The sequence below is a fragment of the Acomys russatus genome, chromosome 20 (genome assembly GCF_903995435.1).
Source record: "Acomys russatus chromosome 20, mAcoRus1.1, whole genome shotgun sequence".
In the NCBI taxonomy this organism is placed as follows: domain Eukaryota; kingdom Metazoa; phylum Chordata; class Mammalia; order Rodentia; family Muridae; genus Acomys; species Acomys russatus.
This window is the reverse complement of record NC_067156.1, coordinates 22,883,671-22,898,893: the sequence shown is the minus strand read 5'-3', so window position 1 is coordinate 22,898,893 and position 15,223 is coordinate 22,883,671. Positions and strand designations below refer to the sequence as shown.

The window sequence follows — 15,223 nt, the reverse complement described above, 5'->3', positions numbered from 1 at the left end:
CAGGGCCTGCTAGTGTTGTTGCCACTGAAGTACAGGACCAGCTCTCTTGCCTGTTCTGTGGGGGTGATAGGGCATCTTTCCCTTGCCCACCCCACCCCACGCAGGGCAGACAAGTTGCCAAGTCAGTTCTCCCACGCTCACGCCCTCTTGTTTGCTTTTAAGAGTTCTAATTGTTTCAACTGCTACCTCTCTATTTACTGTAACTGATGCTATGTTGCAGCTGTGTCATGGTCTCTGGTTTCCCAGTGCTTTTAAAATGCTCCCAGGAGATTCAGACATTGTAAGTATCTGATATACTTAAGAGATTCTAAGTATGCCACCTACCCTCACTGAAGCCAGCAGCATGAAGTGAGCACCACACCCGCTTTCTACTGGTGTCAGGAGCAGCAGCCAGGTCTTGACTGTGTCTGTTCTGAAAACTTTGTTGTAATTCTCAAGACTCAGTTTTTTAGTCCTCAGATTCTGGGAGCTATCTGATATTCTAAACATACACCTTGTATGCTGGATTATTTTGTCAGTTGACACAAGCTAAAGTCATCCAAGAAGAGAGAGAATCCCAAGTGAAAAAATGCTTCCATAAGATGGGGCTGTAGGCAAGACTATATAGCATTTTCTTAATTAGTGATTGATGGGGGAGGACCCAGCCCATTGTGGGTGGGGCCATCCCTAGGCTGGTGGTCCTGGGTCCCACGAAGCATGCTGAACAAGCCATGGGGAGCAAGGCAGTAAGCAGCACCCACCGTGGCCTCTGCATCAGCTCCTGCCCTCAGGCTCTGGCTCTGTGTTAGTTCCTGCCCTCCTTTTGATGATGAACTGTTATATAGAATTGTGAGCGGAATAAACTCCCCCTCTCCCCAAGTTGCTTTTGGTCATGGTTGTTTTACCACAGCAATAGGAAACCTAATTATAAACAGCTTGTCAATTAGAGGATTAAAAAAAAAAAAAGCCTTAAAGAATCCCAGAATGATAAAAGTACTTTAGACAAATGGGATGTTTTTTTCTTCCAAGGGCTGCACATATTGCTTCACTGCCTTGTGGTAATCTCATCCTTTAGTACTGTGGAAACCTGATGGCCGTCCCTTCTTTTGGAGGTGACTCATTCCTTTCTTTCTTCTAGTTTTGAGATTAAGAAACAGTTCAGCGAGCTGGGCAGTGGTGGCGCATGCCTTTAATCCCAGCACTCGGGAGGCAGAGGCAGGTAGATCGCTGTGAGTTCGAGGCCAGCCTGGTCTACAAAGTGAGTTCTAGGACAGCCAAGGCTACACAGAGAAACCCTGTCTTGAAAAAACAAACCAACAACCAAAAAAACAAAACAAAAAACAACAACAGTTTATGCTGGGAGTGTGGCTCACTGGTAGAAGTGGTTCCCCAGCACTATCAAAACCCAACTATGATGTGTCTAAGTGGGGCTTTGTTGGCCTCAAGTTACTTCAGGAATTCTTCACAAATGTCAAGCCAGGAAAAGCCAAAGCAGGAATAAGTGGAACGGCTGGTGCTGGTCTCTTAATTGCTCTTGACACCCCTCCTTCCCCAATCTGCTCCCTTCCTTCTCCTTAGCTTGTTACGCCATCATAAGCCAGTCACAGCTGTCTACTTTTAGTCTACAGACATTCTGTTACCGCTGTCACCAGCCAAACCTGGGTGTGGTGTATGTGCACGTGTGGTCAGGCCTTGCACGCACTGAGGGCAGAGGAAGAGGTCAATGTCCTACTTTACCAGTCAGCATTATCCCTTTGAGAGTAGGGCCTCTCACTGAACCTGGAGGTGGGCTGGGAGCCAGCTTAGATCCCAGGCTGGCCTCCACCCTTCTAACTAAAGATGACCTTCAACTCCTGACCCCCCTACAAGTGTTTGTACCTCTCACCAGGCCAAGGAATGTGTGACTTTTACCTCAATTTGACTAGCCTAGCCAATTTAGCTTTTATCTAAGCCAGGTCGGTCATACAGGTCTTCAGGGGTTCACCAGTGGAGTAGCACTTAGGTCCTAAAAGAATGTGTACATGGGCAGCTCATGCCGGTTCCTTTCAACAGATGTTTCTTACTAGTGTTGCTTACATTCAATGGCAACCTTCACTAGTATACATTAAGTATTTTTAATTAAAAATAACAATCAGATAACTTCAAGAAAACAAGTGAACAGAAATATAGAGGAAAATTATCCTGAATATCAGAGGAAAGAAAATCTATTTAGCACCAAGAACAGTATTACAGATAGAGAACGTACAGTCTGAAAGATGCATCGATGGCCTAACAATAAGCAGAACATATTTTTATAGACCAGAGTTAGAACAGAAGGAAAATGAGCTGGGTTTACAGAAGTCACAGTTCAGGGAGTTCCACATGACAAGCAGCTTTCCAAGGTCGGCACACAAGGGAAACAGGCTCACTAGAAAGAAAGAATACACACTCTATTCCAGCTCCCTCGACTTCTGAAAAGTTGTGTGGTAGATTTTAATTATCGGGCCATGCCAACCCTTCTTCAGCTTTGAGCAGCTTAATTTTTGCATTTGTGATACTCTCTTCTTTTCTTAGCTACAAAGAAACCCTGGCAATTGTCTCCCATTTTCAGCAGCAAACTCATTTTTCAACTAACTTTGTGGTAACAAGATCCACATTTTACACGGCAGTACTTTCAGGGCTGGTTGATACCTACAGGGCTTATCTTTTATTTCATTATTTACCCAGCTAGTGCCCTGGTAACTTGTAAAGTTTCATCAATTAATCCTTTCTACTGTGTACTAACAAATTGACTATTTTCCTTTCACTTAAAGCTGATCTTCCCTTTTCACGTCTCTTAGCACATATCTGAACTAAATATTGTGAAGGCTCTTTTTTTTTTTTATTTTTAGTTTTACAGTAGCTGTTTCAAAGGGGACAAGAGCTGGTTCTCAGATGTAGTGGACATCTTGAGACTTTTGTGTTCATTGGTCAAACGGTTTACTTCCTGCGTGAGGTGACACAGGTTACGTACGGGATTGGACAACTCAGTGTCAAGTCTTTTATGCCAAGAAAGAGAACGTACTTGGTAGATTAAAAGTCCAGTGTTAACTGTTAAGAGCTCTGCTGTGCCTTAGGACAGTATTTCTCCAAGTAAGGTCCCCATACCATAAGCCCACATACCACCCACCTCTAAATTAAGTAGAGATGCAAAATCTCATAGACCCCTGCAGATCAACTCTGGCAAAGCGGGAGCACGTGGCCCAACTGTGACTTAATAAACACGTCTGGCGATCCAAACACACCTGTCTTAAATGGCTACCTTAGGTTTCTTTGCTGCAGTCCAAAGCTAAGTAGGCTCCTGCACTTTTAATTTTAATAGCATTCTAACTAGTAACTGACCCTCAGCACTGGGCTGTGTGCTGCTGTCTGAACCAAACAGAAGCTGGGAGTACTTGGCTTGCTATCAGCTGGGGCACCATCCAGTGAAAGCAGTCTCAAGGCTGAACAGATTACTTTCACAGCCATTATCCCCAGCCAACAACCTCATTTCAGGGCCAGCACAGACAGACCCCCCTCTCTCTCTTTCACCTCAAACATTAAGTTCTTAAAACATGAACGAAAAGGCATTCCATTCTAATACCTCGTCTTTGACAAAAATACTCGAAGTGGCTTATAAAAACTGACTTGCAGGATTTCTAATGGAAAACTAGGAATGAAAGAAAACCAGGTACAACCTATATTCCGGCCTCCCATTGCTTATGACAACCTTGGAGAACATTACGGAATACCGTTAAGAAACAATTCAGATAGCCTGACAAAACCTGAAGCTCTTGGCTAATTAAGTGTTTCAGTGCATTCTCATTCATGACGAGTTTCCTCTGCCAAATGGGAAGTGGGCAGCACTTGATAACATCCCGCCTTTGTACCCATTAAAAATCAAGTGGTCCTTAGCAGGCAGGAATTAAAAACAAACAAAAATCAAAACTCTTTGATTTTCTGTTTTACTAATTCTGGTGCATGTGTGCAGGTGAGAGGGTAGCGTCTACTTTTACGTGGCTTCAGGGGCCAGACGTCAGGTCACTAGGCTTTCCCCGCTGAACGATCTCGATAGCCTTAAATATTCCTGATAGCTTACAAAAGAAGTGCGTGCGCACACAAATGCGCCAAGACAGGCAGGGGCTGACTTTACTGAGCTGGTTCTTCCCTTTCAGCATGTGTGTCCTGGGAATTGAACCGGGTCTTCGGGCTTGGAGGCAGTCATCTTTACCCACGGAGCCATCTCACTGGCCCTCTTTTGAATATCTTCTTAAAAATCATCATAACAGCATTAAATTTACCTCTAAAATTTTACTGACTTGTATTTTTTGGGCATGAGAAAATACTGACTGTACCGGTTGCAAAAACTCTGCCTTAGGTGGTAGTAGGTGCTAATTTCAGACCCAGGGTCAACACGGAGGAGGACAGGGTAAGACAGTCGCATGGCAAAGCCTGAGAGACACAACTGGTACCTGTCAAGGATCAAGTGTTTTTCAAGTATGAAGTCTGTTAAGGAAAAGGAGATCTCCTATGTGGGCCTATGTGTCCAGTGCCTAGTCTTGTGCTATTAGAAGCATTTGTTTTAATTAAACTCCAAAGGAGTAAGAAAAAAAAAAAAAAGTGGAAAAATACCAAACATTGAGAGGTGCTAATTACACAAAAATAAATTTTAGGAATGGTTAAGTGTCAACAATCTTCTTCAATTGTCTTTATTACAGTAAGAGGAAATTTTACTCTTAATGCATAGAATCTGAAGAAAAAAATTTACATTTAGCTTTTAAAAGAGGCCCTTTCGACAATTATTAATACAAATGTGAAATAAGACCCTTCAAACAAATACCGATTTCAGGAATAGTTTACATACATCAATAATTTATTCTGAAATGTTCACTTAGTCTGAGACAAGGTTCCTGTCTCATTAGTAAAGGAGCAGCCATCTCACCTCACATACCAGAGTGTACAACAGTTACAGCATAGCAAAAATTCTACCTACTTTTCATAAAATCTAGTTCAGTTAAAATAGTTTCATTCAATGTTTACAGTTACACAGATCTGAGCACACCAAAACAAAACAAAACAAAACAAAAAAAAAAAAAACACACCAACCGTGTGAATTGTTGCACTGTAGCTATCTCTATGCACACCATGTGACCACAGAGTCATTAGTCGTTACTTCCGAAATTGAACCATCAGTTTCACTCATGCAGTAAAGCAAAGCAGGCTGAGTAAACATACTCATTGGGAACCATATTACTGTGAATTTCACAGCCACATGATTAATTATGACATTAGATGGATTCACAAGGACTATTTTTTTTTGCATAAATACCAATTCTCCCTGATGTAAGTTTATTTTATAATCTAGAAATGATTGATAACAGCAATATATCATATAGATTCTATCTGTAGTGTTATTTTTAAGACAAGCGATAATTAAAGGACAGTGGGATGGATGCTACTTGGATATATGTAAAACATACTGTACAAATGTACTTGGCTTTACCATTTTTTTCTTACCTAACAAGTGTGCCTCCCAAAATGACCAGTGAGGACAAAGTGTACTATCAAATATGGTTTCCAGAACAAAACCCCTCTAACAAGAATCAAACCTATTTACAAAAATCTTCAACCTTTAAAGTTTTCTTTGAAATAAAGTCTCTTTACAGCAGTTGTGATTAACACCAGCTTTTCCTACGTCTGTCCTTCCATCTCTTTTAAACAGATGTCACGAGGTAAGACCCGGAATGGCGCTTAGGACTTTGGGCTCCACTGGATTCGGTGCTGTCGGTCTTTGAATCTCGCTTCTTTGTGTTGTTACTCACTGGCGTTGGGATTTGAGATGGCCGGGCTGAAGTGCCGTCAGCGCTGCTTTTCCTAGGGCTTGGGTTGTAATTAAAAGGGGTCACTCTGGCAGCGACAGTCCCACTAGGTGAACTGTGTTTGCTGGAGCTACTTGAGCTAAAAGGGGTACGCTCCGCTAGAGGGGGCTCCCCAGGCTCAGCCGCAGGGGCAGTGTTATTCTGTCCTGCTTTAGTCTCAGTTCCCTTCTGCTCTGGGGCATCTACCTGAATGAAGGAGTTCAGGCGGTTTTCCAGACCCATGGGCTGCACAGGACTGCTGCTGCCCACATTTTGTTTTCCCTGCGTATCTTTTGAATCTTTACTGCTTGGATTTCCCTTTTCTGAAACACTGTCGATCACTGGGGGGGTGTTACCTGTGGGAGATCTTCCAGATCTAGGGTTGTTAATGGGGCAGTCCTCAATTCTCACCCAAACATCCTCTGTTTTAGAAACAGCAGGTGCCATCTGATAAATCAGAGTCTTTGATTCAGCACCATTGGCAGCACCTGAGGAAGTGGGAGAAATGTCACTTTCTTTGATTTTCCTCCATGTCCCTTTTGTGGGAACTTGGTTTTCTTTCATCTGTCTGGGCGCTGGCATGGAGCTCATGTGCTTCTCATCCTCACTTTTGGCTTTTTCACTGGACTCTGATGAAGCAGAAAGAATGGAAGACGAGCTTCCAGTTCTTCTCCAAGTGCTGACTCGAGGAAGGGACGAGGAGTGTTTGCTGTGCTCGCGCTTCCAGGTCCCCGCGCGATTGATTGGGAGTCTGGAAGGACTTTCGGAATGGGAGCGTGCGATGTCATGCCGCTTTGCTGCTCTTCCGTCGTTATACTCTATGGTGGGGCTGAGACTAGGTGGGAGCTTTCGCCACCCGCCCGGCTGAACGGCTGGGTGTGCGGACAGAGACATATCAGGAAGGGAAGGGCTTAAAACTGGGGTCTGTGCCTGTGACCTGGTGGGAGAATCGGGTCTAGAAGACGGAGAGAGGGATTCAAAGGAGGCCGATTCCTCCAGCTTCCTCCTGAGGGTAGGGCTTGGGGCTTCTTTGATGAAAGTAGACTGGCGTACTAATGCAGGCCTTTCTGACCTGTCCGATTCACTTCCACTTGACTTAGTCGAAGACATTCTAGAGAGTTCTACCTTTTTATTAGACCCACTGCCATTACTCATCTGATTCAGTCCCTTAGATGCAGACTCACTTCTGGGGATGCTACTGGCGTTCTTGGGTAAGCCTGGTTGTTTGGTAAGGTTTTGTTGGCTCAGCTGCCTGCCTGGGGACGTATAGGACATTTTCCCGGAACCCGAGGACTTGGTTGAAGCGGTGCTAGGGGATGACGTCCTGGGCAGCTGAGACAGTTTGTTAGGAGGGCTTATTCCATTTCTGCCAGGGGAAATTGAGTTTCGTCCTGGAGACTGCATTGGCCTACTTAAAGGCTGCTGTGTAGGTCTTGAGGGAGTGGAGTCTCTAGATCCTGACCTAGAAGGGCCCTTGTTGGACCCACTAATTTGGGAAGTTTGCCTGGTAATAGGGCTCAGCTCTGATTTCACTGATGGCTTGGTTCCTCTAGGAGAAGTAGTGGCTACGGGACCCTCACCTGGGCTTTTGGAGGCTGGGGTCTTGAGGGGTGGGCCTTTTTTAGAGACAGGACTTGTACTGGAGGAGCTGTTGCGGAGCCCTGGGATGTGGATCATCGTCCTGCCCCTGGAGATCGAAGGCATGCTTGTCTGAAGGGGTTGCTTCATTTGGCTGGAAATTTCTGAGTTAGATCGAATCTTTCCAGTAATCAAACTTTTATAAACCTTTTTCCCACCTTTGATTCCTTTATTTTCAGATTCTATTTTTTTTGCTTCTAATGTGCTTTTCTCCCCAGGCTTGAGAATTCTTGGGCCTTTATTACTTGTGAATGGCTTTTCCTCTTGATCAGGTGTAAGATGAAAAGGCGACCCCAGGGAGATGCCGGATTTCAGTGACAGAATGGAATCTGAATCAGATGAAGCCTGTCTGGACAGACAAGCGGCCGCGGCGGCTTGGTGCAAACTGCTTACAATGGAATTGGCCCCTTCTTGAATAGCTTTCCAGTCAAAGTTTTCTGAATCGGGAGATAAGCCATGTTCTGAATCTGGTCTCTGTATGTCTTTCAAATCAAGTGTCAGATCTTCAGCTAATATGCCACCCATATTTCTGGGACTTTGCTTTTCACTGTCACCCTTGAGTCTTGAAGGCCTTTTCTTTTTTGGCATTGCAGAGCTTATGCACTCCTGCAGCAGGTCATCCTCAGAGTCAATGCTGAGAGAGCTGAGAGAGCTGTTTCTTGAGAAACAGACAGGGGTGTCTTCAACATGAAATGACTTGGGTGCATACCCAGATGCCTGGGGCTTGCGTGGTTCTCCCTGCGGGTCAGCAGGCTCCGCTTCTTTGATTGGTTCATTTTCTTTGTTATTGTTTTCTTGGTCGATGTCACTAAGGGAACTCAGAGAGGAATTTCGAGAAAAGCAAACTGGAGTATTTTCAATAGCAAAATTCTGCAGCTTTTCGTCAGTTGCTGCCCCTCTATCTGGCACGTCTTTGGAGGACTGGGGGAAAGTGGGTTGCTTCTGCAGCCCTGGCTTAGCCTGTCCTCTAGTTCCTGGGTGCTTTGTACTAGCTTGTGGCTTACTAGCTGAATGTTGGCTTGAGGCTGGTTCTGTGTGGCAGGTAACTTTGGCTTCTGAATCTTTACTTTCTTTCCCCTTTCTTAACTCAGCCTTTTCCCTAGAAAGGTCAACATCATCATCATCAAAATCCAGAGAACTCAAAGAATCATTTCGTGAAAAACAGTAAGGAGTTCCTTCAATCGGGGTGTAATGGTGCGGCGAATCGAAAGCGAAGCCCCCTCGGACTCTGTCTTCGTTGTTTGGTAGCTTATCACTGAAGTCCTTGGGGTTGTTTTTCAAGTTTTGTTTCTTTGAGTCTTTGTTGTCTGAGAAAGTTTCTTCAGTATTTACATTAACTTTTGAGTCCGTATTCTTTCTCACACGTGATCTGTATTCAGTACTTTGTGGCATGGGCTTTACTGGGGAAGTAGGCTTCTTTTTCTTAGTTTCTACTTGATTTTTGCTAGTTCCAGATGAAGTTATGGATGCTTGCTGGACCTGGTCCATTATCTTTTTCACTCGGAAGGGCTTGTGGCTTTTTCCTTTGGGCATGGCAGAGCTGATACACTCTGCAAGAATGTCTCCTTCCTCTGCTTTACTGTCACCCAGGTCTGGTGCAGCCGCAGACGAGAGGTTTCCTCTCTGAGCCTCATCTGTACTTCTGCCTTCTGTAGGAATGGTGTCTCGTTTTTCAAATTCGCCTGACGGAACACCTGCTCTCACCCCATCTCCGCCAGCCAACTCATTTGGAGGGGACTCTATTGTCAGATCACTCAGAGATGTCGCCGTGGAAAAGTTTATAGGTGTCCCTTCTACACAGTACACCCGGGGCACATCATCCCCTGGTGTAAAGCTAACATGCTTCTGGGGCTGCAGTCTGTTCTGTGACGGCAGAAGCTTGTACACAGGCAGCTGACTTGGTTTCCTTGCCACAGGTGGAGGTAATTTTGAAGCAGTCTGGGCTAGCTTCTTGGCTTTGCGTGATGACTTTGTTGGCATGGCTGAAATGATACATTCTTCTAATATTTCAATATCATCATCATCAGAATCCTCTAGTAAGTCTTTTTCAGAATCGGGCTTTTCTCCCTCTTTTTCCTGGCTGTCATTTGGTTCTTCAGGCTGCTCTGCTTCAGTTTCATTCCCATTATCGTTTTCCTGAACGGGAGGCATTATTCTTAATTCCACATCTTTCTGGATAAACGGCTCATCCAGGCTCAGAGCACTCAGGCTAGAAGAACAGGAAAACCCATCTGGAGTACTTTCTGTGGCAAAGTGTAAGAGCGTATCAGCATCTGGAAGGACCTGAACCCTCTGAACTGCGGCATTCACGGCAGTCTGCTTAGGCCCGCTCTCTCTCTTCTCAGCAGCAGGGACTTTACTTTTTGGCACCTCTCTCTTGGTCTGGACTGCTTGTGGAGGAGGCGGAGGGGTTTTGCTTCTGCTTGGTGGCATGGTCTGCCCAGGGCTATCTGGAAGGTCGCTGGGGCTTATGATGCCACTCACCATTCCACTGCATGGCTCACTCTGAACAGAGCTGGCAATGGAACGACTTTCAAAGCTGTCAAGTGAGCTGACAGAAGTGCACCTGCTGAACACAAGTGGAGTCTCCTGGACATAGTGTTCTGGGGGACTTTTGGGTGTCTGAGCACCACTTTTGGAGGGAGACTTGGCTCCTGATGAAAACTCAACAGCTTTGTGCCTGGCTGACTCTGAGGATAAGCCAGAGGCCTGGAGTCTGCTCGGTTTGGCTCTAGTATTTGGGGATGCTGCTGGAACTTCGCTTGCAGGATCTTCAGTTGATCGGGTTCCATCACTCTCTTTTACTTTGGCCATCTGCAGAGTATTAGCAGAATCTGCTTCCTGAGTTGTCTGATCACACCCGATCTCATCCTCCGCTGATGACAGCGATGATAACGAACTGCACCTGGAGAAACATATGGGGGTGTCTTCTACACAGTACGTCTGTATTGTTTCTTGGTTGATGGAGGGGACTTTGCAAGGGGTCCCTTTTTGAGTCTGACTGTTTCTCTGTGCTGAACTTGGATGCAGCTGGTTTTGCCTTTTGGCACTAGATGAAGCTGTGGATGTATTCTCACCGCTTGGAGAGGTATGTTCAGACTTAGTGCTTTGTGCTGATGAACTCTTTGAGAATGAAAATGATGGTTTCTGTGAGGAAGCAATGTCAGAGGCATATTTTAAACTATAGTCAATAGGCTGATCCACGTGGTGTTTTTCTTCATTATATTTCACACTATAATTTGTTGGTCTCTCCTCTTCTTCATGCTGTTCTTCCTCAGAGTAACGCTCACTGTAGTTGGTAGGCTTGTCATCTTCATAGTCGTCTTCCTGACACAAAGACGGGCTCACATTTTGGTTAATTGCATGACTAGAACCCATTCGATTTGTTTCTGAACCACTGGTTCCCCTAGACCTATATGGGGAAACACACTCCTGCTGCCCAAAATGTGGCTGGAACTTGAGGTGTTTGTCATCAGTGTTCTCAGAGTAAACAGGGTAGTTGGCGTTCTGGGGTCTTGATTGTCTTTGCTCATTTTGCTTTATTTCATCTTCGAGTACATGCTTGGGTCTTGCCCATCTTTCATTCTGTGAGGGGCTCTGCCTTCCAGAGTTCAACTGCTCATCTGAGTACTTAAGACTGTAGTTTATTGGTGTATCCAGTTCTCCATCATTGTCATCCATATGATTTGCACTGTGTATCTTATGGGCTAGGTCAGCTGGATATTGACCATAACTGCAAAACTTACTTTCATCATCTTCAGAGTAGGATTCAACAGATGGCTTCATTTGGCCCCTTTTACCGTATCCATCACTACTGTTGACACTATTTAAGCTATCGTTTGAAGACCTCTTGTATTCCCCTTTGGCGTAAGGCATAGAGCATGTCCTATTTGAATTTTCTGACTTAGTGAAGCTGTATGTGTTTGAATGTGCATGGGAAGCAGAGCTTCTCCGTGCTGCATTCCTCTCATCCGCCACGCAGTGGAATTCGGTGGTAGAACCAGAGCCTCTGTCTTCCTGGGAGGTGTGAGTGGCGGATACTTCTCCCATAACTTTAGCGATCTGGGCTGCAGTGGTAGAGATCTGCAAGCCACGTTTTGAAGAGGTTCCTGGATTTTCTGTTGCTGACTGGTACGTGCTGAGGCCAATACCTCGTTCTCTTTCCAAACTTCTGTCTTTTTCAGAACGAGAACTGTCTAAACTTCCCCTTGATGAGGAAGAGCTGGGCAATACTGTAGTATTTAAATATGGTGAAAGAACAGTCATGTTTCCAGTATTAAAATTGTCTGACCTATTGTCATCATGTCGATTGGTGTCAAAAACATAGTCACCATAGAGATTTGGCTTGTGTCTCGGCTTACTCCGATGAGATGCCTTGGGACTTAAGTTGTCAATATTGTCAAAGGTTTCGGATAGATGCTGAGCATCTAACTCTGCCTCCAGGGCCTTCTGTTTCCTGACGTGAAGAGACGGCAAGCTTGAGCCAGGAGACATGATATTGGCATCCTTGTACTTTGCAGGTCTGTTTGCCATGAGGTTCCTTAGAGCTGCTGCACTTCCCATAGCGATCATTTTGTGCTTGGAATGAATGAGGTTCTTGAGCATGCTCACTGCCCCCATGTCCCACAGAGCTTCCTGGTCTTTAGGGTTTCTTGCTGAGAGATTCCACAGAGTTCCACATGCATTACTCACTATGGTCAAACTGTGAGATTTCAAGTGCTGTAATAAAGTTTGTAGGCAATTGTTCTCTCTTAGGATTTGTCTGAATTAAAACAAAAACACATAAGGTTAAGGGGAAAATGTGATTAGTGACGACAAAAAAAGAGACAGAAAACAATTTTAAACACAAGGAAGACTAGTAAACACGATAGGCATGCTATGAGTGCATCAGCTGTCTTGTGAGCCACAAGTGTGCTGCCTCTCCTTTTGTTTTCTTGGTTCATTTAATGTTTACTGTTTCACAGTATCATCTATCAGACCAAAAGCAGTGACAGAGTTGCTGCGTTCCATTTATTCTCTGTCCTATATAAGAAAAGGATTGTTTTTTTTTTTTTTTTTTAGCTGATATATTTTCTTTTTACTTAAAAAAAAAAAAAAACCAATTTATTTATTTATTTAGTATACAATGTTCTGTTTGCATGTGTACCTGCCTGCCAGAAGAGGGCCATCAGATCACATTATAGATGGTTGTGAGCCACCATGTGGTTGCTGGGAATTGAACTCAGGACCTCTGGAAGAGCAGACAGTGCTCTTAACCTCTGAGCCATCTCTCCAGCCTGACTTTTTTTTCTTTTTTGGTTGTTCAAGACAGATTTTCTCTGTGTATAACCTTGACTGTCCTGGAATTCACCAGGCTGGCCTCGAACTCACAGAGCTCCACCTGCCTCTGCCTCCCAGTGCTGGGATTACTGGCATGCGCCACCATGCCTGGCTGAGCAGATATGTTTTCTACATTCACATAATAATAGTTTTCTAATTTAAGGACTATAAACATATCATGAAATCATAAACAGGGACTGTGGTAATTTAATATACAGTGAAGCAACAGTGTTGAGTATTGAGATGTCTTGAGGCAGAAGACAAGTGACTGACAGATTGTTATGTAGTCAGAGAGCACACTGTATGCATCTAGACTAGCAAACTTCCTTTCTAGAGTAAGTAATCTCTGTTTTGGTGATAGGGCCAAGTCCTTTGTCTGCTCTTTGGCAGACTGTGTATATAAGCATTATTAAAAAACAAAACAAAACAAAAACATCAAGTAGCATGAAGCATAGATTTTAAAATATAAAAAGCAGGGCTGGGCATGGTGGTACACACCTTTAGTCGCATTAGTTGGGGATGGGGGTTGGATGGGGTGGGGGTGGGTGCGAGGCAAGAGGATCTCCATGAGTTCAGGGCCAGCCTGGTCTATAAAGCAAGTCCAGGACAGTCAGGGCTTTATTACAGAAAGAAACCCTGTCATGAAAAACCAAAAAGAAAAAGAAAGAAAAAAAGAAAAAAGAAAAAAAAAAGAAAAGAAAAGAAAAGAAAAAAAAGTGTATAAAAAAAAAAAAAGAAAGAAAGAAAAAACAAAAACCTCAAATTCTGGGTCTTTGAGAGATGTGCATTCCTTCAAAACCCAATGTTTGTATAATAATACATACTAATAAAAATGAATAAAAAGAAAAACCATGGTGGATATTTCTCGCTAGTTCAATATCAACAAAGGATTTAGTGAACTACAGTGTTCTTTGCATAGCAGAAACTGACATGAAGCTTCCAGTTTATGCACCAAAAACTTAAATTATAAATTGTGAACAACACCTATATTTTGTTGCCATAGAACAGATATATGCATGTCTTTGAAGATGAGAACATGCAGTGAATTGATATACATTATAAAAACATAATGTTTACAGGATTAACAACAGTGTATGCCCTAATCTGAAGTGTGTTCCGAAGCCTCACAGTTTAGCAGACTGGGTGAATAACGGATGATTAAGCACGCTGGTCACTGATGTTAAGACACTTAGAAAAATGCTGAGGCTTCACACTTCCGAGGTCAGTCTCAGTTTTTCCTTTGTTACCTTTATACTCCTCTGTGCTACCTAACTAGGTAGGGAAGAGTGAAAAGTGTTCTGACTTTTAGTCTCTTTTCTACAGATGGCTGACTCTCTCAACCACCATTTACCTATTGTAGGTTCCTCTAGGACACGCTGAACTTTATTAAGACACTTGGAACTTTACTAGCAACAAGATGTGAATGAGTTATTATAGGAGTTGATAGTTATCTCTGCACTACAATAATGACTCTTTGTGTAGAGCTTTCATAACGACACAAAACAGTTTAGAATTAGGTCTTTACAAAGAAATAGACTCTATAATAATCCACTTAAAAGCAATATTCCACTTGGCATGTACCTGTGCTCCTCGTTTGTCGCTATCAAGCTGGACACATTCCGTAATATCCCACCTCCGCTTTCAATAATGGCTAAAGTATTTGTCTGGCTCCGGTAAGTGAGAGTGCCAACCAGAAATGCAAGTGCTCCCTCCACAGCACATATGTCAGCTTTATTCTCAGTGCAGTGCGCAGACAGATTCCATAAGGCACTCAAGACACTTTTCAGGGTTGATTCCTATTAATGATGGAAACAGAGTATGTGTCATGTAGTTAGAGTCCTGTTTTCTTTTTGTCTCCTTCTGACATTCCTCACTAGTAAATCAGAAACTTTTCATTTACCAACACGTTCACTCAAAATAAAATTTAGGTCAGTGCTGTTTCTATAAATCAACACAATATTAAACTAATGACCCTTTATCTTGAATGAACCAGAACATAAAGCAGAATTGATAATATTATCAAGAAAACAGAAAATCAGTTAAAACACCTTCACATACTACCTGTGGATAGGAAAAGGCATTTAAGTACTTACGACATGACTGCACACTGCAGAGCAGTTATATAATGTCCTATTTGTATTAAAAACAAATATATGTATTCATATGCCGATGATTAAAAAATAACCTAACATCTGAAAAGTACTAGAAAATGTACAAATTCTTAAAGCTCCTAAAAAATTAGAAGTAATTACAAAGTAATTATAAAAAGACTCCCTAACATACAAAAATTCTAATTGCCACAGAAACACTCTGATATACAATTAATGATATTTGGTTACATTTTCTCACACTCCAAATGTCAGTGTTTCTTTTTATGATACCCCCAAGGATTCTTTATTAGAAATGTGTTTGTTCCTATCAGAACAAGAAGC

General features: G+C 43.3%; 1 protein-coding gene across 23 annotated transcripts in view; it reads right to left on the bottom strand.

Annotated features, from left to right (window-relative positions):
• Positions 1-5,089: 5,089 nt before the first annotated feature.
• Apc (APC regulator of WNT signaling pathway) overlaps positions 5,090-15,223 on the bottom strand; it is a 101,847-nt gene continuing 91,713 nt past the window's right edge. For all 23 annotated transcript variants that reach the window (XM_051163829.1, XM_051163846.1, XM_051163830.1 and 20 more), the window contains 2 exons: positions 14,373-14,587; positions 5,090-12,234 (listed from right to left, as the gene is read on the bottom strand). In XM_051163829.1, the coding sequence (XP_051019786.1) occupies positions 5,691-12,234; positions 14,373-14,587 (6,759 nt within the window). In that variant the 3' untranslated portion in view covers positions 5,090-5,690. The remainder of the gene's footprint in view (positions 12,235-14,372; positions 14,588-15,223) is intronic.